This window comes from Salmo salar, chromosome 25, assembly GCF_965601325.2.
Source record: "Salmo salar chromosome 25, fSalSal1, whole genome shotgun sequence".
Taxonomy (NCBI): domain Eukaryota; kingdom Metazoa; phylum Chordata; class Actinopteri; order Salmoniformes; family Salmonidae; genus Salmo; species Salmo salar.
This window is the reverse complement of record NC_138315.1, coordinates 8,850,500-8,878,333: the sequence shown is the minus strand read 5'-3', so window position 1 is coordinate 8,878,333 and position 27,834 is coordinate 8,850,500. Positions and strand designations below refer to the sequence as shown.

General features: G+C 41.1%; 1 protein-coding gene across 2 annotated transcripts; it reads left to right on the top strand.

Annotated features, from left to right (window-relative positions):
- Positions 1-396: 396 nt before the first annotated feature.
- On the top strand, positions 397-27,834 carry LOC106586111 (solute carrier family 35 member F5). Of its 2 annotated transcripts, none has more exons than XM_014172980.3 (17): positions 397-593; positions 1,943-2,039; positions 2,410-2,472; positions 2,586-2,720; positions 3,261-3,410; positions 3,585-3,644; positions 3,791-3,872; positions 15,505-15,695; positions 17,053-17,134; positions 17,367-17,454; positions 17,547-17,611; positions 17,936-18,040; positions 18,290-18,449; positions 19,653-19,743; positions 20,353-20,510; positions 20,829-20,929; positions 25,586-27,834. In XM_014172980.3, the coding sequence occupies exons 4-16, from the start codon at positions 2,586-2,588 to the stop codon at positions 20,908-20,910; spliced, it is 1,449 nt and encodes a 482-aa protein (XP_014028455.3). In that variant the 5' UTR covers positions 397-593; positions 1,943-2,039; positions 2,410-2,472; the 3' UTR covers positions 20,911-20,929; positions 25,586-27,834. The 2 variants fall into 2 exon arrangements, with proteins under 2 accessions (XP_014028455.3, XP_014028456.3); XM_014172981.3 differs by lacking the exon at positions 397-593 and adding an exon at positions 631-1,662.

Sequence of the window (27,834 nt, the reverse complement as noted above, 5' to 3'; positions counted from 1 at the left end):
ATATGGTAGCCATAATACAACTGCTTCAACAATTGTATTAATTCATTGTATCAAATTTAATAAATGAATGTTGACACATGCCTCCAATGACATGTAGATTTAGATTGATGGTGGTTTAACTGTTATTTTTATTTTTTTAAATACTGTGATATATAGTATTTCCTTCAATATATGGATGGATTTTATTAATGTATATATTTTGTATACTGTACATGTCAATAAAATATACATCTCGTATAATTTGTTTGATTGCGTGGAGGCCTACATGTAATGTAGATTTTCTACCAACCCCAGCTGCACTCTAGCTGCTTCATGGAAAATGAAGTCTTGTTGAGTCTAAAATATTCTACATGGCCCCAAATTAAGACTACATATCCCAAAAGTCTCTGCGTCTTATTTAAATGACTAAGCAGAGTCACCTGAGCAGGAATCATAAGGATTGTTAATGTTTACAACAAAACCAGTTTGTTTAGATATGTGTTATCATCGCACACGTATTACCGATGATCAAGCTATTGTATTTGCCTGCAAAGACGAAGAATGAACGACCACGTCAAAATAGAACGAAACCTACTTACCGCCTAGCTAGCTAGGTAACGTTTAATACGAATGATTTGTTGATGGTAACGTTAACTAGCTACTCTGTAGCTAATGTTAGCTGTAAACTTCGAGAAAGCTAGCTTGTTCACGCGTTGGCTAATGATGGCTCTAGTACTGCAGTTCCCATATTGCAAAAATAACTTGTTACATTAATTTTAAACTAATTCAGGTAAACTAAGTAGCTAAATTAGATAACTGCTGTCTAATCGGCATGATGTTTCAGCTAGTTAACAAGCTCGTGAGTCCTTGCGAACAGAGTAAGAAAATTGTTTATCTTGCTAGTAAGTTAGCAAGCTAATTACCCCCTCTTTCGCTCTTGTTTGTCCTATGAATGATGAATCGAGCTAGTGAGCTACTTAGAAATATCTGATTATCAAATGAAGGACACCTCTGCAAGCATTACCTCTAACGTTATAGTGTTACAGACAGGAATCTGTCAGACTCAGAGTGACGTGCCTCTCACCCCTTTGACAAATGTATGTTGTGCATTCCTCCTTAACCGTGATTATTCGATTTAGCTACTTGGCTAAAAATACCAGGATTTTTTTTCTGACCTTCATCGGGAATTTACTCCATAGTTCTTTGATGTTGCTGTGAATGAAGCGCTACTTTCTACGTTAGTTAAATAATGCAAATCTGAAACACCCTATGCAAAGGATCAATCAACTTCTGCATAGTTGTAACGTTAGCACACATGATTCCTCCCTAGTAGACTAGCATAGCTAAGGCAACACTGAGCAAACATTATGAACAATGAATGCGTTCATTCATGAGCCGCTCCCTGTCTACTAATCCAGTGGTTCACGACCTTTTTCGGTTACTGTACCACCAACGGATTTTTTTTCTCTGCCCAGAGTACTCCTGAAGTACCCCCTCATGTCATGTGCATTTTACCAGTAGGGCTATGGTCTCATGAGTCGTCTCAAGTCCCCTTGTGGATAGGCCATGTTTCAAAAGGACCAAGCTCTGACCCTAAGGCACCTTTGATTTCCCCTCCAAGATCAGGTGCATTAGTGCTGGTGCGTTTTCCAACTAAAACAGTTTCATAATGGACAAGTTCAGGTTGGTCCCTGTTTTGACCTGTTTTGACCCATGAGAGAGCTAGATGTGTTTACTCAGGTGGTGCAAAAATTAGCATTTAGTCAAATCTAGCAGGAATGCTGTAGGCTTATGTGTTTTTATTAGGAGAGCATAGCATACTTCATCAATGACTTTTCAGACTAATCAGTGAATAGTCCCGTCATACCCGTCTGTGTGGAGCCCTACCTTTCGAATTGTCTTAGCTATGATAATGAACATTGTCAGGTTCTTATTTGGTTTTCCCACTTCATTGCATGTGAAGTATGGTGCCTGTGAAGCCCCATGTTGGTGTTCCTCTTTCCTGAGCTGGTCTGCACAGCAACTCCTAGAGCCAACGTGCCTTTCCTGGGGTCAACCCGGTAAGATCCTAAAGAGTTCTTAAAAAAATATTGTAAACTCTAATATTTATGGGTAAACCAGTTGAAAAGTGTACAGATGTTAGAATGTGTTAAAATTAGTTTGTAACATCACAAATAATTTTTGGCTGAGGCAGCTCTGAAGAAAACCCACATTCTTGTGTCCTGTGAAACCATTGTCACCAAACAGTTAGGCCTAGCCTATATCCTCTTTGTCTGGGTTTCAGATATCTATATGGATTTTGACCCAAACAGTAACGTTCAGTGTTGTATAACAATATGTCGTATAGTAGATTGCGGTTGATGAATTTTGTGCACTCCCTATAGGACTGTTGGACAGTGTTTCTCATTATCTACTTTGACACGGTTTCAGATTCCTGCCTGTTCCGAGTCAGAAAGTCCAAAACTCTGAAGAATCCTGTATTAGGATTTCCAGGTGCTGTCACTGTGTCACATCTGAATAACATCTCCCAGATATCTGTTTTTGGTATTTGTTTATGAACAGTTTTGAAAATGTGTGTGTTTGTGTGTAACAACATGTTTGTCCAGATGGTGTGGGTGTTCATCATGAACCGGATGGGTTCTCAGGGCAGCACGGTGGCCCAGCAGAGACGCATGGCCCTGGGGGTGGTCATCCTCCTGCTGGTGGACGTCATCTGGGTGGCTTCCTCTGAGCTCACCTCAGTAAGACACTAGCACTTCCTGTAGACCAGGGGCGCACATCTCCCCTGGTTTCGTGGGCCACATTCCTACTTCTTGTATTTGCTTTTTCAGCTTGGAACTGATTGGCAGGTGCAATCTACAGACAATTACAGTGTACAGGGAGAAATGAAAACCAGCACCATTGCAGAAATGGGTGGCCTGGGATAGGCACCCTTTATTTCGGATAATATGCTCAATCTTAAGACTAGTGCTCAATTGCACGACAATGCTTGACCACTAACCCCTACCCCATAGGCACTTGTGTAGATCTGAAAGGATTGACTAGGAATATGGTAGTAGCTCCACCTTGCCTACTAGTGGGGTCACGTTTTCGCCATGATGCTCATAATATCTAGCCAGACATTTTTAATACCCCCGCACTGTACTAGGAATAGCCACATCTCAATAGTTTCAAAGTGACTTCACCCTAATTATTTTGTTCTTTAATCTGCACTGGATCAGTTTGACGTGCCAGACATTTGAACAGTAAGTCATACTGTTTTCACCTCTATTTTCCCCCAGTACATATTCAAGCGGCAGGAGTACAATAAGCCCTTCTTCAGCACGTTCACCAAGACCTCCATGTTTGTGCTGTATCTGCTGGGGTTCCTGCTGTGGAGGCCATGGAGGCAGCAGTGCACGGGCAGTCTTCGGGGACGACACGCTGCCTTTGTACGTATAGCACTGACGTCCCACAACCACATGGGGGCGACGAAACGTTGTTTCCCTCTAAAGATAAATTGTTGCTAAGCTCATGCAGTATATTTGTAGTGGTTGTTGATACAAAGGTAATGTTGATTTGCTATGATGAAACAGCCCAGTCTAACCTACAGTATTTTTCCACAGTTTGCTGAGGCCTACTTTACCCCCTGTATCAACGACACCAGTTTGAATGACCATACCCTAGTGAGTATAATTGATTTGCTTTTTGTATTCTTCCTGACTCACATTTTGATTTTACTGTTGGCTGGCTGAATATACTGTAATGAATGTGATGATAAGAAATGCTTTTAGTTGAGTGCATTAGTTGAAGACTTTCTTTCTTACTTCAGAGTGAACCCCTGTACGTTCCTGTGAAGTTTCAGGACCTTCCCACAGAACAGACAAACTGTGTCAATGGAGACTGTGATTCTAGTGAGTATTAAAATATATATATTTTTTTATATATAAAAATAAAACCTTTACCCGACTAACCATCCGTGTAGATTAAATATTTGATGAAGATCTATAAATAATCATATTGCCTTATTCAGCTGGTAAACAAAGCCTAAAATATATTTTCTTAAATTTCTTTATTTAACTAGGCAAGTCAGTTAAGAACAAATTCTTATTTACAATGACGGCCTAACCCGGACGACTCTGGGCCAATTGTGCGCCGCCCTATGGGACTCCCAATCACGGCCGGTTGTGATACAGCCTGGAATCGAACCAGGGTGTCTAGTGACGCCTCTAGCCCTGAGATGCAGTGCCTTAGACCGCTGCGCCACTCGGGAGCAGCGGTTGTTTAATGAGCGTTTTTTTAAAGAAACCTTCAATAATCAATATTTCATCATGTTAGAGAGTAGGAATCCTGTGGACTGTCTTGGTGATTGAGATGATCTTTTCCATGTTCAATCATTTAGGCTACTTGTTTCACCCTATGGGCAATCTTTGTTTTCTACATCAGAGTGCTGTGGTTAAATTCATGATTGACAGACAGAATATGATAATCCTGACCACAGTGGGGATAAGGAGCCTCACATAACTTGAATTTCTTTATTGATGTCCATGGTTTTTAGATATAACATAGGCCCTCTCGACAGGCTACAACCAGGGTGGGACATTTTACTTTTAAGTCCACCAGACACTGGCAGGTAGATTTATACATCTACCAGCCACTCAGATTTTTTACCAGCCAAAATATTTTTGCCATAGTTACACCAAAAATGTATTGCAAATCACTGATGAGCGTGTTTTGTAATATTTCTAAAACAATAAATGTATTACTAGTAAGAAGTAATGTGGTATATTGCTAATTACATTTTTGTGACCAGAGTGTTTTAACCAATGTAACCAATGTAGGTTAATTAAAATAAATAACTTTGATAAAATAATAAAAAAGTAAAACCGATAAACAGTTCTACAACTGAACATCAATCAAGAATCAACAAAGTGCCTCCCCTGCCACAAAATGCTGAGTGATACGGCTTATTTATTATTGTTAGTTCAGGGCTGTAATGCTGGCATTTTTTACAAGGACTACATGTGTTGATATTTAGGAGCACACAAATACATTTAGGAGCAAAACAAATATGTTCAACTGCCCCTCTGCATCTGTCTGTCAGAGATGAGAATCTCTGTGTCTGCGCTAGCAGCAGAGTTGCAGCAAATTCAAACTAATATTGAAAAACAACCCAGTGTGTGACAAAACGATGTAACTAACCAAGAAACACGAGGACAAAGTCCCACTTTAGTAGCCTTTCAGGTCAATTTCACCAGCTTCTACATTTGGGGTTTGGAATGAAAAAAACTGTTCCCAAATGCTGTGTGAGACCACCTGCCAATGTGGCTTGTGAAACAGACATTCTTACTCGCCAATGTCAAAATCGACCCTTATTTGGCGGGTGTTCATTTCCCACGCTGGCTACAAACACGAATGGTCCTGTGATTTGACTGGCAACCGGTGCCCACCTGCCTCCCTCCCTCGTTGTATTGGTTTCTCATCTTGTCGCAAAAATTTAACCAAACATTTCGAATTCTAGAGTCCCTTGTATATGAATTGCAAAGCCATAGCAACAATGATTTATATCACAAGCAACCATTCTAGATTTTTCTCTGAAAAAAAAAAAAAAACATTATTTGAAGAGGGACAATGTACAGTACAACAATCTCAGTACACACTCAGTACACATTTGTTGTACCAGATCTATCCAACAGCTAATTTCTGTCTGCAGGTGAACATACAAACAAGAAAAATATTATATATACGAACATACAAATATATATATATATATATATATATATATATAAAAAGAGGTCAGGACATACAGATGCGTTTCCACTCAGAAGTCAAGACATAATAATCATTGGACACATTGCTATTGGCTAAGGTTGATCTTTACATGTAAAGACCTTGGCAAATAATGGGGTTGTAGAATGGGACTGTTAAAGGGAAGCTTCATCGATAGACACTTTGGGGTGTTTTTCCAGCCTCTACATAATTATGAGTGATGAGAGGGTGCTTCAGACATAATTATGCACAAAAGCTGGACTTTTTTTTTCTCTTCTTTTTTTTTGTGCCGGGAGATGTCATGATTGATGTCATTGATTGATTAAGCCTGCTGTCTGATCTAAAATTGAATGGAGTCATGTTTTGTTGCAATTATTGTGGCCTTTGTGTTTTGCCAATTGCATGATCACGCTAGCAGTGAGTAGATATGGTCGTCCTTGTTTGTGATTGGGAGTCCCATTATATGCGTTATTGTTTTTACCATCAAGGACCACTTTGGAAACAAGCGTTTTAATTAATGCTTTAAAGTGATATCCTCTGGGTCCACATTGTACATTTTGTTGTATATGTCTGTTACCCCAAATAAATTCAATTCAATAGGGCGGAGCACAATTGGGCGAGCGGCGTCCGGGTTTGGCCGGTGTAGGCCATCAGTGTAAATAAGAATTTGTTCTTAACTGACATGCCTAGTTAAATAAAAAAATAGAGCCATTGGACTATCTGCCAGGACATTGCAGGATTTCTAGGTTGACTCATTTTGCCTGGCTTTGTAAAGAGACTACATAGAGCCTGACGGGAGCCCAATGAATTGTTCCCGACCCTCGAAGGCAGGCTTTTCAAAACCGGGGATGTACTAGTTTACAGGTTCACTGGAGCGCTCTAAAAGTTTTTTAGGACAGTGACACATTTTTGTTGTTGAAATGATACAATGACTATGAAGTTAAAGTGCAAACTGTCAGCTTTAATTTGAGGGTATTTTCATCATCCATATCGGGTGAGCCGTTTAGAAATTGCAGCACATTTTGTATATATTACCCCATTTTAGGGGACGAAAAGTATTGGGACAAATACACTTATGTGTATTAAAGTACTCAAAAGTTTAGTGTTTGGTCCCATATTCCTAGCACGCAATGATTACAGCAAGTTTGTGACTACAAACTTGTTGGATGCATTTGTTGTTTGTTGTGATTGTGTTTCAGATTATTTTGTACCTAATAGAAATGAATTGTAAATAATGTATTGCGTCACTTTTATTGTAAATACGAACAGAATATGTTTCTAAACACTTCTACATTAATGTGTATGCTATCATGATTACGGATAGTCCTGAATGAATCATGAATAATGATGAGTGAGAAAGTTAGACGCCCCCCCCCCCCCCCACTGATGAAAGGTTAGCATGTCTTGGGATTATGATATTTCTGCATTTAACTTTCTCACTCATCGTTATTCACGATTCATTAAGGATTATCATAATCATGGCAACAATCACATTAATGTATAAGTGTTTAGAAACATTCTTATTTACCATAAAAGTTTTTGTGACCAAACTATCGGTGGAGTTGAAAATGGGATGGAAACACATTGAACATTAGATTTTGATTGGGTACATAAAAAGTTAATTTTGTGTGCACTACGTCATCGTGCACTAATTTTTATCCACCAGTCCGTTTGGTGTAAACGCACCACTGGTGGTAAAATGTGCATATTTTCTTAATGCAGATGATAATTTTTTCATGAAAATCTGTCGCCAATTGGAGGAAACCTAGCTAATGGCTGCTACTGATAATTCCTCTTTCCAAGAAGAGCTGGACAACATTTATTTTTTCTTTAGGACATGCAGCCCTATTTATTTGAGTCGGAATACACTGAAGACAAGTTGAGACAGCAAGGATAAATAATAATTGCGAGATCGGCAAGCAGCGGTGGCAGCTTAGACCAGCTGGACCAGGACTCAGGAGGGCAAGTAACAAACAAGTTGTTTTGCTGTCAGTAGCCAGGTAGCAATATAACCTTTCATTTTACATGTGGCAGTGTTGTTCAGTACAGTACAACTTGATGATCGATTCGGCAATAACCAGCCTTGCTAGTATTACTACAAGCCAAGCTAGCTGTGTTTGCTCTACCTAAAATGCCTAGTTAGCCCCAGTGCCTGTCACTGCCTCAGTGCCTGTCATTAAGAGCAAAGCTGGAGAAGTGTTTTGATAATGATGGCAGAGAGTAAAGAAATGACTTTGGCTTTATGACTCATATTAGTCTTGGAGTAACTATACCTGTGTGTTCTAGCTAGCTAGTGTGTGTCTGTGGGATGTCTCATTCTACACCATGCTGCTACACTAGGAATATAAACAGTACACAGTGATTGCCTATGATTGTCTAATGGTGGTTTTTGCCTTTCTCTCACAGACAATACTGCTTGGACACAAAGAAGTTGACTCAAGTGGAGATGTGAAAGGTCCCATAACAATCTTCCCTTGTATCAAAGTGACTCCGAACACCTCACTGCACCACCCAAACACACCATATGCAAGTATTCCCTTTTTAGAACTAGTGTTATAAGCGTTAATGGTATCTTTCTTTTACTGTATGTCATACATTGCCATAACTGTTCCTGCATACTGCTTTGTAAACTCTCCAGAGCAAATAAACGCTGTCTTGATTACAAGCCATGTCTACTTATATGCTATATTGACAGATTAATTTACTGTTTAATTGAAACATGTTTACTTGCCAACAAATTATTTTAAATGATTAACCAACTCCCTGCATCATTTGTTTTAGCAATAAGATTGTAGCTAGTTTATCCAAATACAATTTATTAATATCACAATGAATTGATCCTGAAGTTGAAGTCAACACTTTATTAGTTTCAGATGCAGCTGGAATCATTTAGTCACTTGTCAGTACACACAAAATATTATGTACAACAGCTAGCAATGTCTATACCGCAATGCAGTTGTGAGCATACTAGGCATTCTATATTATGCTACATCAGTCTAACTGAATATGGATGTTGTGTTGGTTGAATGTTCCAGGCAGGTTCCGGAATGTTCTTCAACTGGTTGAATGTCTTGTGTTTTGGGTAATGGCAGCTGGTTAGCAGGCTTTGGCGATGTTCTTCACCACCCACTGCTTTGACCTGAAGACTGATCATGAGGATGTATAAAACATGAAGACTGATCATGAGGATGTGCAGCCATACACTAAACCATGTTCATCTGTACACAAGAAAGGGTAGAGTAGACTGTTATGTGTTTGGTTACATTCAGAGTCAATAATGGGGGACTTGAGGGGGACTTGACTTGTAGACAGTCTAGTTGTGTATGATCACCTACAGTGGGAATAGGCTAGGAGAGTATACTAACAGCCCCTCTTCCCCCATGCCAAAGAACTGACTGCAAAGGTGTAAAAAGTTTGAGGAGGTCTTGTAGACAGTTTAGTATATTTAACCTGTTAGGGCTAGGGGGCAGTATTGACACGGCTGGATAAAAAACGTACCCGATTTAATCTGGTTACTACTCCTGCCCAGTAACTAGAATATGCATATAATTATTGGCTTTGGATAGAAAACACCCTAAAGTTTCTAAAACTGTTTGAATGGTGTCTGTGAGTATAACAGAACTCATATGGCAGGCCAAAACCTGAGAAGATTCCATGCAGGAAGTGGCCTGTCTGACAATTTCTTCCCTTTCTTGATTATCTCTATCCATTACAGAGGATCTCTGCTGTTACGTGACACTTCCTACGGCTCCCATGGGCTCTCAGAAGGCGGCAAAAAGCTGAATCGTGGCTTTGCAGGCTCTGGCTGAAAAAAAGTAGCGCGTTTGGGTAGTGGCTGGTTACAGTACTGTGAGACTCAGGCGCGTGCCCGCGTCGACCGAATGCTTTGTTTTCTTTCCTCTGTTTACCTAAACGCAGATTCCCGGTCGGAATATTATCGCTTTTTCACGAGAAAAATTGCATAAAAATGGATTTTAAACAGCGGTTGACATGCTTCGAAGTACGGTAATGGAATATTTAGAATTTTTTTGTCACGAATTGCGCCATGCTCGTGACCCTTATTTACACTTCGGATAGTGTCTTGAACGCACGAACAAAACGCCGCTATTTGGATATAACGATGGATTATTTTGGACCAAACCAACATTTGTTATTGAAGTAGCAGTCCTGGGAGTGCATTCTGACGAAGAACATCAAAGGTAATCAAACTTTTGTAATAGTAAATCGGAGTTTGGTCAGGGCTAAACTTGGTGGGTGTCTAAATGGCTAGCCGTGATGGCTGGGCTATCTACTCAGAATATTGCAAAATGTGCTTTCACCGAAAAGCTATTTTAAAATCGGACATATCGAGTGCATAGAGGAGTTCTGTATCTATAATTCTTAAAATAATTATGTTTTTTGTGAACGTTTATCGTGAGTAATTTAGTAAATTCACCGGAGGTTTGCGGGCGGTATGCTAGTTCTGAACGTCACATGCTAATGTAAAAAGCTGGTTTTTGATATAAATATGAACTTGATTGAACAAAACATGCATGTATTGTATAACATAATGTCCTAGGTGTGTCATCTGATGAAGATCATCAAAGGTTAGTGCTGCATTTAGCTGTCTTCTGTGTTTTTGTGACATTATATGCTAGCTTGAAAAATGGGTGTCTGATTATTTCTGGCTGGGTACTCTGCTGACATAATCTAATGTTTTGCTTTCGTTGTAAAGCCTTTTTGAAATCGGACAGTGTGGTTAGATTAACGAGAGTCTTGTCTTTTAAAATGGTGTAAAATAGTCATGTTTGAGAAATTGAAGTAATAGCATTTCTAAGGTATTTGAAAATCGCGCCACGGGATTACACTGGCTGTTGCGTAGGTGGGACGATTTCGTCCCGCCTAGCCCAGAGAGGTTAAGATATAAGGCCGAGGGGGTGTGGTATATGCCAATATACCACGGCTATGGGCTGTTAAGCACGACGCAACACGGAGTGCTACGACACAGCCCTTAGCCATGGTATATTGGCCATATATCACAAGCCCCCGATGTGCCTTATTGCTATTTTTAAACTGGTTACCAACATAATGATAATAACGAACTTCAATGCCATACAACTCTCCTTCCGTGGCCTACAACTGCTCTTAAATACAAGTAAAACTAATTGCATGCTCTTCAACCGATCGCTGCCTGCACCTGCCCGCTCGTCCAGCATCACTACTCTGGACGGTTCTGACTTATAATATGTGGACAACTACAAATACCTGGGTGTCTGGTTAGACTGTAAACTCTCCTTCCAGACTCACATCTCCAATCCAAAGTTAAATCTAGAATTGGCTTCCTATTTCGCAACAAAGCATCCTTCACTCATGCTGCCAAACATATCCTCGTAAAACTGACCATCTTACCGATCCTCGACTTTGGCGATGTCATTTACAAAATAGCCTCCAACACCCTACTCAACAAGCTGGATGCAGTCTATCACAGTGCATTCCGTTTTGTCACCAAAGCCCCATATACTACCCACCACTGCGACCTGTACGCTCTCATTGGCTGGCCCTCGCTTCATACTCGTCGCCAAACCCACTGGCTCCAGGTCATCTAAAAGACCCTGCTAGGTAAAGTCCCTCCTTATCTCAGCTCGCTGGTCACCATAGCTGCACACACCCGTAGCACGCGTTCCAGCAGATATATCTCACTTGTCACCCCCCCAAAGCCAATTCCTCCTTTGGCCGCCTCTCCTTCCAGTTCTCTGCTGCCAATGACTGGAACGAACTACAAAAATCTGAAACTGGAAACGCTTATCTCCCTCACTAGCTTTAAGCACCAGCTGTCAGAGCAGCTCACAGATCACTGCACCTGTACATAGCCCATCTATAAATAGCCCAAACAACTACCTCTTCCCCTACTGTATTTATTTATTTTGCTCCTTTGCACCCCAGTATTTCTACTTTGCACACTCATCTACTGTCAAATCTACCATTCCAGTGTTTTAATTGCTATATTGTATTTACTTCGCCACCATGGCCTATTTATTGCCTTTACCTCCCTTACCTCATTTGCTCACATTGTATATAGATTTATTTTTCTACTGTATTATTGACTGTATTTGTTTTACTCCATGTGTAACTCTGTGTTGTTATATGTGTCGAACTGCTTTGCTTTATCTTGGCCAGGTCGCGGTTGTAAATGAGAACTTGTTCTCAACTTGCCTACCTGTTTAAATAAAGGTGAAATTAAAATACAATTTAAATAAATAAATAATGCTGGGCTTGAACCACCCAGTTTATAATGGTTATTTTGTTTGAGGGTATTGTGCTTTCATAAATAACTTTTGGCTGTCCTGGCTTGTTTCAAAATCAGATGATTTTGAGCTTATTCCAGGTTGAAAGCTTTCATCAAATGGCTCTATGGGCTCTGTACTACTAAAACTGGTGTCAAGGTCATTAGCAGAAGGATTAGTCTGTAGGACACACAGTAGTCAGTGATCAGCCAACATCTTACTACTTTGTTCCCATCAATCAGGGCTGGTCCTTGCTGTTCTGCTGCCCAAGGCGAAACCAAAAAACGCAAGCCCCCTGCAAAACTTGAGTAGTCTCAGTACCAAAATGACATTGAAGTTATGTTCGATTTAGGTTCAGAATGAAAGGTGAAGAAGTATTTTTCGTATGTTTAAATACATATTTTCCGGACTTTGAAAAATACATTTTTTCCAGTTGTTGAAATCAGGCACATTTTTTGTTCTGAATGAAAGTTGAAAAAAAAAATCAATTTTGGGGCCAAATCAAGGCTGGTCCAGACCAGACAAAATTTGAACCAAACATAGACGTATGTGATGGTTCATGTTTGGTCCGGATCGGACCAAAAACCAATGTCCGTGGATGTGGCCAAGGCCGGTCCTAACTGCACAAAAATAAACATCTAAAAGGCATCGGTCCATGCTTACTAGCCTACAGTTTATGAATGCCCATCCATGTGGTAAGCCTACCTTCCAAAAGACGTTGGCTTGTGCTTACTGGGGTGTAGCCTACCATGTCTGCCCACAATGGAATTTTATGAATGCCCATCCTTGTGGTAGGCCCACCGTCTGTAGCATTGGCTTTATTGGTCCTGATTTCTGTGACTATTCAATTGGGCTAATTAAGCTCTTAATATTAGCTACCCAACTTTATCAGGAGTTATCGTGAGCCTATTTGCAATGCGTTTACACAGTGGGAAATGCAGAAGTATTTTCTTTTTCGCTATGATCAGCTTGTCAAAAATGTACAGATTAAAACTTGAAACCACTGATCATGACAATGGGGATAAACTCCTGGACAATAGTTGTGATTGTCCATTCCAGATTGTCCATTTTACTTTGACCTGTCCTCTTTTTAGGATATGTTAACATTACAGCGCATTTTCTTTTGATTGAGCGCCATTTAGCTTAGGCTATTTGATCGGAGAAACCAGCATGATGTAAAAAGTGTCCATCTCATTACATTTAATCTCTAGCCTATAGGCTACAGAAAACATCCACATACTCTATCTGCTACATGATTTATGTTCGATTATTTTTTTAGACGGAACGTTGGTGTAGTGCCTCTGCGACCTCTCCTAAGAGCACCCTGGAGAGGCGCGCTGGGAATGGACAAGAGAAATATTTTGCGCCTTTGACAAAGTGGGCACTGCTTATCACAGGGAGGTATCAGCGCTCACCTAAAAAGCCCATATGCCATTGGTTGAGAGACATTTTTGTTGTATTGGGGCAGAATTATGTGAGGCTTTATGTGTTGTTGGTGCATCTAGCTCAGAAAATGCCACCCTGGTCAGTCTGCCGCCATGGGCGGTGCCATCAATACACACTCAAACAAGGTACTATATCCACCCACCACCCTCATGCATACTATCCTTCAAACACAAAACCCACCAGTCAGTCACCCACACCAGCCCCTTACTAATACTGTCTTTTCTCAAATGTAGTCTTCAAGCCTTCAATCAACTATGCCTCCACAATACAGAGAGAACTACAGTAGAAGTTGTAGCCCATTTGTAAACACACCAGCTATGACAAGACACGGACTATGTTTATGCCTAGCTCCAGTATATTTATTTCATCATCATTGAGTCATGGAAAAATGTATCTAATGTAAATAGTCCGGTGGCCATTTGATTAATTGTTCAGCAATCTTATGGCTTGGGGGTAGAAGCTGTTAAGGAGCCTTTTGGTCCCAGACTTGGCGCTCCGGTACCGTTTTCCGTGCGTTTTTAGTAAGATTTTAGGTGAAAGATGTTCCAGGTACTGAGCTTGATGTTGATGCCACTGCAGGTGTTGATGGGATCGGACTCAAAATAGAGCACAATGTTAGTCATGTTATCCTCTGCGGCAGTTGGCAAGCGAGCTAATGTAACCTAACGAAGCTAAGATTAACTTGCAAAGTTACAAGTCACATCACCAGATAGCAGCTGGCTAATTACATTCATATTATTTGGAATGTCTAGCCAGCGTATTATGAAAGCTAGCTAGATGTTGGTTTAGATAAACACATGTAATTCGTTAGCCAGGTAACGTTACCTCAGCTTGACTTATTTTATACTGCGCTAATGTTGGCTGATGCCTTCCTCTTTGAAGTGAAGGAGAACATCGATGGAATAGCATCACTTTTCAAAGTTTGATGACATGGCAACCCCATCAGTTGAGATACTGTTCTGTTTCGAAGTCCTCTGGCTGAAAGTGCTGGCTACAAACAGACATTTTGATATGTCTCACATCAATTCAATACACCTCCACGGGGCTGTCCTCTTTGTGGTTTGCTTACAACCAGGAAATGTAGCTGGCCCGTTTCTACTGGTGGGATGCAGAAACGCTCGTATATGCGTGTAGTGAGAAAATTCAAAATTTTTATGGCGCATATGATATGTAGACATATATAGTGAAATAGAGCAGCCGTGAAAAGTACCTTTTAAGGTGCCCACATATTAGGTTCGGTTTGCTCCAAGCAGAACTCGGCTAGGCGACGCTAACGTCTCTGTCTCGCATACTCCATTAAAAGACCTTCGCTTCAAAATCTAGAAAAAAGTGGCAATATTACCGTTTGTCCCTCTTGAGATGCCATAGCAACAAAATAGCCAGTATATATTTAATCAGAATGAATCTAAAATCGAGTCAAGAAATCTAAGTAATTTTGTTGTTTTTGTCTAGGTCGTCTTTGCGCAATTTTACATCTAACCAAGATGTTTGGTGTAGTATTTCTGATGAGCTGTGGGATGTGATGGCCCTCAAGTTTGACCCATGAGAGTGAGTTGATAAACAATGTGAAAGAAAAGGTTGTCTCATGAGAATTGGGTCTGACCTTTTGAGTGACCCTCTGGCTTAGTTTTCTCAATTGTTTCTCATTATGAAACGATTACATATTTCTCTATGTGTTGATCATTATAGAATGATTATAGTACATTTGGAGATTACGTACATTTTTGCTTCCAGGGTCCTACACTTTCAAGTGTCCAATCAAAGCTGCCCAATTCAATCCCATGCTATTATTGTGCCAAAAGCCCAGTATAGGGCACCGGATGCTTTTTAGAAAATGGCTGTGCTAAATACTCATTGTATGAGTGCTAAATACTCATACTCATTGCTTTTTTACATAAGTAGAATAAAATAATGCGTTAGATGAAGGGTTCATTGTCTCGTTCATTTCATTTGTCATGCTGTGATCCATCTAGCTACAAGTTTATTAACTTCTTATACAAAGACACAAAGGCCTAAAACACTGATCTCTCTCGCTCTCTCTGCACCCCTCTATCCTCCCACTTCTCAGCCTCTAAAAAACAGCGGGTGCGCTTCAGCAACATCATGGAGGTGCGCCAGCTCCCATCTACACAGGCCCTGGAAGCTAAGCTGTCCCGCATGTCCTTCCCCGCCGCCAAGGACCAGGAGTCCATGCTCCGCACTGTGGGCAAGCTCACCGTCACCGACGTGGCCAAGATCAGCTTCTTCTTCTGCTTTGTGGTGAGTAAAATTTTTATAGTGTGAGAACTTGTTTTGTTAGTGTCTGTAGACTTATTGACTTGGTAGACTCTCGAACTTTAGCATACTAGCTGGGCACCTCCGTATTAAGTTGGAGGAAGAAAAGTCAGTATCTTAAATACATCTTTGGACTATATACATTTGGGATTTGGTTCAATTGCCTAAGGCAATAAAGGCTTTTTTTTCTATCTTTTAATGTCTGTCAACTTAATCTAACTAGTTAAACTTGTCACATTACTGTTCACTGTCAGTAGTAGGTGAGTTTTTGAAAATAAGGGAGAGCCGTACACTCTAGGAGCTCAGATGCAAAAATGTAATATCCAACGTTTCGACAGCCAAGCTGTCTTCATCAGGGTATAATCACAAACACTGCGGGATGACTGGTTTATATAGTGTCAAAAGACACACAGGTGTCTGTAATCATGGCCAAGTGTGGCCTAATATCATTGGTTAATTCTCAAATATAAAAATGGCATACAAAGAACAGCATACAAAAAACAAATGGATAGCATACGATCATAGATTCATTTTAGACTACACAAGCTTACAAACAATTACAGTGGCAAAGTCACAATAGTCACAAGAATGGCTTCAGATCAAAGTCTATGTTGAGACCGAAGGGAGCAAGGGTCTTTAAGTTAAAGAACCTAGCAGCCTCTCGTTTTAACAATAAATTATCAAGGTCACCCCCTCTCCTAGGGAGGGTGACATGTTCGATACCAATATAACGCAGAGACGAAATCGAGTGGTTTGCTTCCAAAAGTAGTAGGTGAGTTAACTACAAAGTTTATTATTATCATTGATGAGTTATTGCTGGAAGTACTACTAATTTTCCTGCAGTGTGTTTGCTGAAGAATACCCCCAGGGTCGTTCCATGTCATTTCAGCAAGTCGTGACACCCACCATCTCAGATTGTTCTGAAATCCTTTCTGTAGTTAGAAACCGATAAGATTAGCATTCCTGCAACATTATTTTGTTGAAATAAAATTGGATCTCTGAGAAATTAAGTTACACTGAACAAAAATATAAACGCAACATTTAAAGTGTTGGAATGATGCCCCCCCCCCCCCCCCCAACAAGTCATGGCTTTGGGGTTTGCCCTTCATGAATAGTGTAAATTAGTGTAAAATAACACATCATGCATGCTGAATCCTGAACTCATTTATCTTACAAACTTTCCGCATGTAAACAAATCTTTGTATCATCACTCATTTCCCACATGAGCAATGACCCAGAACTGAGGGAAGACTACACACATGAGTAATCGTCAATCTACCATATTTGGTACACGTCAGAAGTGTGTCATGCTGACACGTATCCCCCTCCTGCTCTCCCACAGTGGTTCCTAGCCAACCTCTCCTACCAAGAGGCCCTGTCTGACACTCCGGTTGCCATAGTGAACGTTCTGTCCTCCACTTCAGGTGAGTCCGTAGACTAAATATGACTTTACTCAGCTAATTTTACATGTAGGATCTTACAATAAAAAAAACATGGATGTTTCTAATAAAAAAATAAAAAAGAAGGTAATTATTGTTCCTTTGTAATAACTTTGTTGCAAAGAAATGTTACGATGTTAGAAAACTACAGAATGGGTATTTCAACATGTCACCTTGAACAAGTTGTTCGTATTCTCGCTGGTATTTGTCTCACCAGGTCTCTTCACCCTCATCCTGGCGGCCGTATTTCCCAGTAACAGCAGTGACCGCTTTACTCTGTCCAAGCTTTTAGCTGTGGCTCTGAGGTAAGCCATGACATCAGCTGAATAATTGTAGTTACTCTGGGTTCTTACTATTATCTGTAGTTACATTGTTTGTCTGGTCCCTTTCCCCATAGCATGGGAGGAGTGGCTCTGGTTAGTTTTTCCAGCATGGACAGCCCCGATGGGAAAGGTGCTACAGGTAACAATGGAGATAGAAGTGCTCCAGATAAACATCCTTCCTCAAAACCTTTTGGTTTTGTTTGTCTTTTTTCCTTCCTCCTGTTACTTTTCTACCCCACTTCATATTGTATGTATTTGTCATGCCTTGTACTGTACTTGATTTGTGTCCTGGAAATGTGCTATATAAATACATTGTATTATTTAAGCATTAAATCATCTCTAGACGTGCAAGCCATGCCACGATGTCACGTTTGCTTGCATTGCAGAAAAAACATTTTGAGAGTAACCATGAGAAAGGGATGTATTAGCATAACATAACATGATGAAGTCGTGTAATGTTCAGGCTCCCTGTGGTCGTTGGCTGGGGCTGCGCTGTACGCGGTCTACATCGTCATGATCAAGAGGAAGGTGGACCGGGAGGACAAGCTGGACATCCCTATGTTCTTTGGTAAGTAGATCATAGTTAGGTCTTAAACATCTTACTAGAGTCAGGTGTGGCAGCTTGGTCTGTTGCTGATTTTCAGATGCTCTTCACTGATATAACTCCATATAATGATCCTGAATTGTGTATACAGTAATTATATTCAATTAAATGTTTGTAATATGTAATATATAACATTTTCACCTGCAAATAGTGCTAAATGTCAACATGTCAGTATTAATAAAGTAGTCATCTTCTCTTATTTGTGTCTCTTAGGATTTGTGGGGTTGTTCAACCTGCTCCTCCTATGGCCAGGCTTCCTTGTGCTTCACTACACAGGCTTTGAGGCCTTTGAGCTGCCCAGCAAGCTAGTGTGGACCTACATCCTCATCAACGGCCTCATCGGCACTGTGCTCTCCGAGTTCCTCTGGCTCTGGTGCGTCTCGGTTGATGAATGGATGGATTAATTGGTTTGATTGATTGAATGACCACATATGTTTACTACTCCTTGTCCACTCTGCTATTCACACTGCAGAAACACACACTGTGCAGAAACACTGTGCAGATTCGTCCCTCTGTCTATAGCAGTGGTCACCAGTCAAGATCACTTTCACAGTCAAAAAGCAAGCCGAGATCTACCGCTCATATTAAAAAAACAGATAATGTAACGTTATCAAAACTGTTCTGTAGTATTGAGGTTTGTGCAGTAAGCTTTTTTTATTTTACTGGACTCTGGGGGGGGGGGGGGGGGAAACAAGGTCAAATCATGACATCAGTGATCTTCAGGTCGGAAAGTCGGAGTTCTAGAAAGATGCTAGAGTTTCTGACTTGGAATTCCGAGTTGGATGACCGTTCAAAACAATTTTGTCCAGTCGGATCTCATTTTCAGTTGTCTTGAATGTTGGAAGTCGGAGATTTTGAAGTTTCCAGTTGTTTTGAACATGGTATTAGTCTCAGCGGATGGGGGGAGAGAGCAGCAGATGGTCCGCCTCTCACGGTCCCTGCTCTCTCCTTCCTTTTCTCCGGTGAGACTGACAAGAGAGAGGGGACACCGTCTTCCACCTAATGGTGACACTCAAGTCAGACCGCATCTGCGTTATGCACAAATTCATGTTGTTCCTATGACCAGAGAATGTGAAATATTCCTCAATATTAAAATAGACACGACACACTGATAATAATATTAAAAAACGCAGGCCTATCGATACACTTGGCTACTCATTCATTGCAGCTGCAGCACGAGTGGAAGTATGGAGAAGCATGTTATGTAATGATGTTGACTAAAAACAGTGTTGATGGGGCTGAATAAAAACCTAGACATGAACTCACTCCTAAAAACAGCAGCTCTTTGCTGTATTCATGAACAGTCTTTCTCTGGTCATGGTTTTAAAAGTTATGAAATCTCAGTAGGCCTGTATCCAATTTTGGTTGTGGAAGCTGTAGGCACGGTGATTTGAGCAATCCGATTGGCCAGCGCAGTAGGAGATCGGCCTGTTGGTGACCACTGGGCCATAGTGTGATATGCAGAGTTGTGCCAAGTGATAAAATGTTATTTATTGTATAAGTGGGGCATTTTTGCATTTGATTTAATTGTAACCTTGTTGTGTGTTCAATCTAATGTTGTGTGTTCTCTCCATAGGGGCTGCTTCCTCACCTCCTCCCTCATAGGCACTCTGGCCCTCAGCCTCACCATCCCACTGTCCATCATAGCAGACATATGCATGCAGAAGGTAAGAGAGGGCACTATTATTACTGCATGTCCATGTTGCCATCACAGCCTTGAGCATGGCTGCTCTACCAAAGGTGGTGTGTCAGTTTATAGGTCAAATAAAGTGGAATTGGTTTGTGATGGATGCATTGTCACATGGCACTTAGCGTAATGAATTTTTTGACAGGGTATCATCTAGCAAGGTTATGAGTGAGCTTTGTCTGTTTGCCTGTGGGGATCTAACTTTGAAACCTTAGAAGCTATTCCCTTAGTAGACTGCATGGGATATAGCATCATTTGAAGTTTAAAAATAGCATATTTTTTTGTGGCAATAGTTCGAAAACTCCCATGCTTCTGATGTTGGATATCCAGTCTGTTGAGATGTCAAGTCAACAACTCTCATTTCATAAATACAGTACATGCTATCTAGTAACAGTGAAGTTCAAGTACAATGCACTCATCTTGTAAGAAGCCATCCTTCTGAGATGGTGGTGATTGTTATACATGTAGCTGTATTGCAAGTATTGGAATGTTTTTGACCCACTGTTAAGCAGCTGGCACTTGCTGTACATCTATAGGTGTACTATATAAGCAGCTATCACATTCTTTACTGCTATATTTCGGTCCCCAGGTGAGTTTCTCCTGGCTGTTTTTCGCTGGAGCGGTTCCCGTCTTCCTCTCCTTCTTCATCGCCACTCTGTTATGCCACTACAACAATTGGGACCCCGTCATGGTGGGGCTACGAAGAGTGTTTGCCTTCATATGCCGCTCGAAACATCGGATTCAAAGGTACTGGGAAAAACACTTGCTACTCTTTGTATTGTTGCCTACTGTTTACTTGGCCAATGCTTTGTAAAGTTTTACTTTCACAGTAATTGTGTATACACACACACACACTTAAATTTGCCCAAATTAAAATGTGCCCCATTGAATCCAGGACAATGGATAGTGTTGGTTGCCTTTAGGCTCGCTGGGATTGTATTTAAATTATTTTGCGTTTTATGGCGCTAATTTGATATATTGTGATTGCACTCAATTCTTATCAGAATGCTAGTTGTTCCCATTCAGGTAGTGATTATGATCATAAGGATAATCCTCTTCCCTCAGATTGCCAGAGGACAGTGAACAGTGTGAAAGCCTTATTCCCTTACACACCGTCTCCCATGACAACGAAAGCTTCTGCTCGTGATCCACCAGCCAGTCACAGGGTAAGGAGACACAAATTAATTTTTTCTATGTCCTGTTACAATCTGAGGTTACCTACATAGAGCCATGACTACATGGAACTCTATTCCACATTAAGTAACTGATGCAAGCAGTAAAATTTGATTTAAAAAACAGATTAAAAAAAACACCTTATGGAACAGCGGGGACTGTGAAGCAACACAAACATAGGCGCATACACACACACACACACACACACACACAATAACATACGCACTATACACACACATACACATGGATACCCTCAGGAACAGGCCCCGACCCCAGTGATCTGCGTGAAGAGGAGGCGGAGAAAGAGAGGCCGGAGGGCGGGCTGCCTTCTGAAGAGTGGGAGGCGATCTAATAAACCCAGACTCCCCTCAATTCTGCTCGCAAACATGCATTCTTTGGACAATAAAATGGACGAGTTATTGGGAAGATTAAACTACCAACGGGACATTAAAAACTGTAACATCTTGTGCTTCACGGAGTCGTGGCTGAACGACGGCAATATCAACATACAGCTGGCTGGTTATACGATGTACCGGCAGGATGGAACAGCACCGTCTGGTCTATGTATTTTTGTAAACATCAGCTGGTGCACTATATCGAAAGGAAGTCTTGAGCTATTGCTCGCCTAAGGTAGAGTTTCTCATGATAAGTTGCAGACCACATTACCTACCGAGAGAGTTCTCAGCTGTTTACATACCACCACAGTCAAGAGGCTGGCACTAAGATAGCATTGAATGAGCTGTATTCCGCCATAAGCAAACAAGAAAATGCTCACCCAGAGACGGTGCTCCTAGTAGCCGGGGACTTTAATGCAGGGAAACTTAAATCAGTTTTACCTAACTTCTATCAACATGTTAAATGTGCAACCAGAGGGAAAAGAACTGGACCACCTATACACCACACACAGAGATGCTTACAAAGCTCTCCCTCGCCCTCCATTTGGCAAATCTGACCATAATTCTGTCCTCCTGATTCCTGCTTACAAGCAAAAATTTAAGTATGAAGCACCAGTGACGAGATCAATAAAAAAGTGGTCAGATGAAGCAGATGCAAACTACAGGACTGTTTTGCTAGCACAGACTGGAATATGGTCCGGGATTCCTCCAGTGGCATTGAGGAGTACACTACATCTGTCATTGGCTTCATCAATAAGTGCATCGATGACGTCGTCCCCACAGTGACCATACGTACATACCCCAACCAGAAACCATGGATTACAGACAGCATCCACACTGAGCTAAAGGCTGGAGCTGCTGCTTTCAAGGAGCGGGACCCTAACCTGGAAGCTTATAAGAAATCCCGCTATGCCCTCTGACGAACCATCAAACAGTCAAAGCGTCAATACAGGACTAAGATCGAGTCGTACTACACCGGCTCCGGCGCTCGTCGGATGTGGCAGGGCCTTCAAACCATTACAAACTACAAAGGGATGCACAGCCGAGAGCTGCCCAGTGACACGAGCCTAACGGACGATCTAAACTACTTCTATGCTCACTTCGAGGCAAATAACACTGAAACATGCCTGAGAGCACCAGCTGTACCAGAAGACTGTGATCACGCTCTCCACAGCCGATGTGAGTAAGACCTTTAGACAGGTCAACATTCACAGGGCCAGACGGATTACCAGGATGTGTCCTGCGAGCATGTGCTGACCAACAAGCAGGTGTCTTCACTGACATTTTCATACTCTCCCTGTCCAAGTCTGTAATACCAACATGTTTTAAAGCAGACCAGCATAGTGCCCAAGAACACTAAGGTAACCTGCCTAAATGACTACCGACCCGTAGCACTCACATCTGTAGCCATGAAGTGCTTTGAAAGGCTGGTCATGGCTCACATCAACACCATCATCCCAGAAACCCTAGACCCACTCCAATTTGCATACCGCCCCAACAGATCCACGGATGATGCAATCTCTATTGCACTCCACACTGCCCTTTCCCACCTGGACAAAAGGAACACCTATGTGAGAATGCTATTCATTGGCTACAGCTCAGCGTTCAACACCATAGTGCCCACGAAGCTTATCAATAAGCTAAGGACCCTGGGACTAAACACCTCCCTCTGCAACTGGATCCTGGACTTCCTGACGGGCCGCCCCCACGTGGTAAGGGTAGGTAACAACACATCCGCCACGCTGATCCTCAACACAGGGCCCCCCAGGGGTGCGTGTTCAGCCCCCTCCTGTACTCCCTGTTTACTCATGACTGCACGGCCAGGCACGACTCCAACACCATCATTCAATTTGCCGATGACACAACAGCAGTAGGCCTGGTCACCGACAACAATGAGACTGCCTATAGGGAGGAGGTCAGAGACCTGGCTGTGTGGTGCCAGGACAACAACCTTTCCCTCAACGTGATCAAGACAAAGGAGATGATTGTGGACTGAGCACGCCCCCATTCTCATCGACGGGGCTGCAGTGGAGCAGGTTGAGAGCTTCAAGTTCCTTGGTGTCCACATCACCAACAAACTAACATGGTCCAAGAACACCATGACAGTCGTGAAGCAGGCACGACAAAACCTATTCCCCCTCAGGAGACTGAAAAGATTTGGCATGGGTCCTAAGATCCTCAAAAGGTTCTACAGCAGCACCATCGAGAGCATCCTGGTTGGTTGCATCACTGCCTGGTATGGCACTACAGAGGGTAGTGCGAACGGCCCAGTACATCACTGTGGCCAAGCTTCCTGCCATCCAGGACCTCTATACCAGGCGGTGTCAGAGGAAGGCCCTAAAAATGTTCAGACTCCAGCCACCCTAGTCATAAACTGTTCTCTCTGCTACTGCACGGCAAGCGGTACCGGAGCTCCAAGTCTAGGCCCAAGAGGCTTCTAAACAGCTTCTACCCCCAAGCCATAAGACTCCTGAACATCTAGTCAAATGGCTACCCAGACTATTCACATTGCCACCCCCCCTCCCCTCTCCACACCACTGCCACTCTCTTGTCATCTATGCATAGTCACTTTAACTCTACCTACATGTACATACTACTTTAACTAACAGGTGCCCCCGCACATTGACTCTGTATCGGCACTCCCCTGTATATATTGTTATTTTTTTTACTGCTTCTCTTTAATTACTTGTTACTTTTATCTCTTATTCTTTTCCGTATTTTTTGAAACTGCACTGTCGGTTAGGGGCTCGTAAGTAAGCATTTCACTGTTGTATTCGGCGCATGTGACTAATAACATTGGATTTGATAACAGACACAAATATTTCCTCTATTTGTCCAATGATATTTGCCACTTATCGTCAGGAAAACACTGGATTAACTCACTTCCTATAATCATGTAATTTGTTTGTCTTTGAACATCTGTCATGCATTTATCTACTTTAATGTTTAGACACAGTATTGCGTGAGAGAGGAAGGACATGACTTAGGATGGTCATCAAGTAAATATTTTAGATAAGACCATCGCCCACCTACTCCAAGGGATCTGGATTTCATCATGTGAAAAAATGTAATTAGTTTTCCCTTTTTAGGGTTTTCAATACATTTTAGATGAAGACATGGTGTCTCATAGATGTGCTGTTGGTGAATGCTGTATTAGAGCTAACCATTGAGTACTTATTCTGAGCTTCCAGACTATCCAGGATTTGTTTGATAAATACCCTCCCCATTTTTACCAAGGTAGACATGCAGCTAGTATTCTGCTGGATTTATGCTGATGATGTAGCAAGGTTTTTTTTCTCAACGCAACCAGCTGGAGGCTGTCAGTGGGTTTCATAGCAACAATGATGACTTAAGCTGTGTTTGAATACTCATACTAACCGCACTAACCGTTCTATTTGTGACGTAAATTGAGAATGTAGTATGCTTATTGGTCATAGTATGGATATAGTTAGTATGTCAAAAGTTACCCAATGTCGTACTACATTCGCCAAAATACGAAGTATACAAGCAGTTTACACTGTTTCTGTGCTTTTGGAGCACATAATGCAATTCTTCAGAAAATGGGCGTGGCTTCAGAACATTTCAGATTTGAAGAAAATGGCAGAATATAGTCCGACGAGAATGTATACAAATTCATTGCTTTAACTAATTATGACAAATGTTGAGCAATGTATTAAAGTAATGCCTTTTCAAAGAAGTTACGTTACATGTTACGTTGTCTGGCAATTTGTTAGCTTCGCTAGCCTTTCGAACCACGTAGCATATCATTACATCAGTTGCTTTTATGTACCGGTATGTTAGCTAGCTACTGTCCTTACGTTAGTTGGCTACTAATATATAGAACTTACCAGTATATTAACTATATGCTATCTAACTACCCAGCGTTTATTGACTTGATTATTCACGTCACTCTTAGCTTAGCTAAGTGGTATAGGTGTGTGTTCTCAATGGATTTTGTTAATGAAGTTGTATGCTAACAAGCTATGCTAACAAGAAGTTGCATAGCAACAGCATCAACTTCCAGTAGACAGGCAACACAGCTTTAGTCACAATGCGTTTGAGACCCTCCTTGGGGCATCTAACGACCTGATATCGGCAAGATAAAAAAATATGACAATGTGAACAACAGGCACATGAAATGGATGTCTTTCAGATCTCCCTTTTTATTTCAGAATAAGTCAGTAAGACCTGCAAACATCTGTCTTCAATAGAAAAACAAGGTGTACTCTCTCACCTTTTTCTGTCTCTCACCAGATCGTGAATACAGCGCGGAGCGGCATGCTGAAGTGACAATCTTGAAGCAACCAAACAGAGACCTTGAACTACCCCCAGTGCCTCTTATTCAACCTATTTATTCTCTGCAGTGTGGAGTTGACGTTCCATCTCTACAAGATGAACTCTTTTTACTTTGTACAGCGTTGATGCGACTCGTCGTTGACTGAGATTGTGTGTTTTGCTGTGTTGGATGTGTAAAAAGAAAGAAACTTGATGGTGCCGGCCTTTTATCAATGATTCATAGTGTCATGTGGCCACTTCAAATGGTACACGTTTAAATAATGGGACAGAGTGGCTTCATAAGAAGAGCAAGGTTGTTATTCCCGTGGCAGCAATTTGTAACAATGAAAGGGTCGCTGCTTGTTCACAGGAGTAGGTTTGGGAGCAGGCAAAATGAATTCTCGTTAATGTAGAAATAGTATGGGTGGAACAAGTTGGTCATGGATTTGATCATCAGGCTATTAGGTGACTTACACATATGATGTAGAGATCTGTGCGTATTCACAAATAGTCTCGAGTTAAAGTATTGATAAAGGATCCGTTTTGCCTTTTAGATCATAATGAATAAGATTATATAGACAGGGAGGACCTGTCCCTTGATCAGCACAGAGTAGCAGTTCCTGTAAACAAGCAGTCTCAGAAGTTTGAGATTAGGAGACGGCACTACAGCATTTGATTTCTCTCCATCTCTTGTCCCTGGCAGCCAGGTAATGCTGGATCATGAAGGCAAACTGTGATTAAGCTTTTTGTATGTGTTAGAATGGGAACTAACATTAACCCCTCGACTAAGCTAAGCTGCTATATAATGCCGTTGCCTTTCCAACCGAAAACAGTAACCATCTCAAAACAGGTGTAAATACTGTACTTCGCCATGAAATTCGAATGAAGTATTCTTTAGTTAGTATTTTGAAAAATGACTACTACAAAGACCCTCTGAGTATCTAGCCTTCATGTTCTCCGAAAAATTGTTTACTCCAATGTTTTTTGTTCTTTTAAAGTCTTTGCTGTTATGACACTAAAAAGGATTTAAGACAGACCAAGTACATGGATTTTCCAGTATGTTACAGAAGCACTATTTTTCATCCAATTAGATTCCCATAGTCTTAAAGAGAAAATGTTATTGCATCTGAGATTATTCATACCACTTCGGTGGGTATTGCAGAGCCACGAATGGGCACCTGATCTGATTGAATATCTTTCACCTGTTGAAAACGGACAATTTTATGCTATAATAGTTTCTATATCCAACAATTGTATTTGACACATTTTGTTTGATCAGCACATGAAATGCAAATCAGTCACCCACTCACCCTTATTCTATTGATGATTTTATTTGACTTAAACACATGTTTGATCAGTTAAAGTGAACTGTCTCTTCTGTAACCCTTGATGTACACCATGACAAAGGGCATGTTCTCAATGTTATTCCACCAGCTGTCAACCTGTGTACAGAACTTTATGGAGTGTTTGCCCAGCACCCACTGTGGATGGAAGACATTTTATGACTTGAGCTAACTGCAGGAAGTAATAACTTGCCCTGTAAAGTGAAAAAAGTTCAGCCCCTCAAGTGCATGTTTTACCTTTGTCCAACTCAGTTGTTACTTTCACATTGTAAAAAAATAAAATAATCTACCCTAGCCAGTAGCTTTTATTACCATCAGCTATGATTCATGCACAAAGGAAACCAGCTGTGAGATGTATTTTGATGTTTAATACATGTGGTTCCTGTAGCCTATTTTTACTTGTGAAAAACCCAGGCACTCTGGAAGTATACATCCTATGAAAGTTGATCATTTATTTCCTATCTAAACATTTATCAGATTTTCCCCCATATCATCCATGTTGAAGTCTCTTATTGATGGGCGATGTGCCAGATACATAAGTGCATTGTATATATTTTCTCAAAGCTCATGTTTTTAAAACGTATTTTCAAAAATGTATTTTTTTCAACGGTTCTTACGAGATGTGAGTATATCGTATGAAGGTTGTTTTTTCTTTCTCAGGTACTTTGGTGGCAGGATGACTTTTTCCTCTGTCCAATCAGATTTTGTTTTGATAATTTCCTGTCCTTTATTAATGGATCTCTTTTAAAAAGATGTATACAGATTTATTTAAGTGTGATCATCGTAGTTTACCCTATCATCACAGGCTCTTTTAAGAGTCTTTGGTGAAATTGCGTAAGTCCTTTTTCTAATGTTATGCTGCACTATTAAAACTGAAGATTTTCA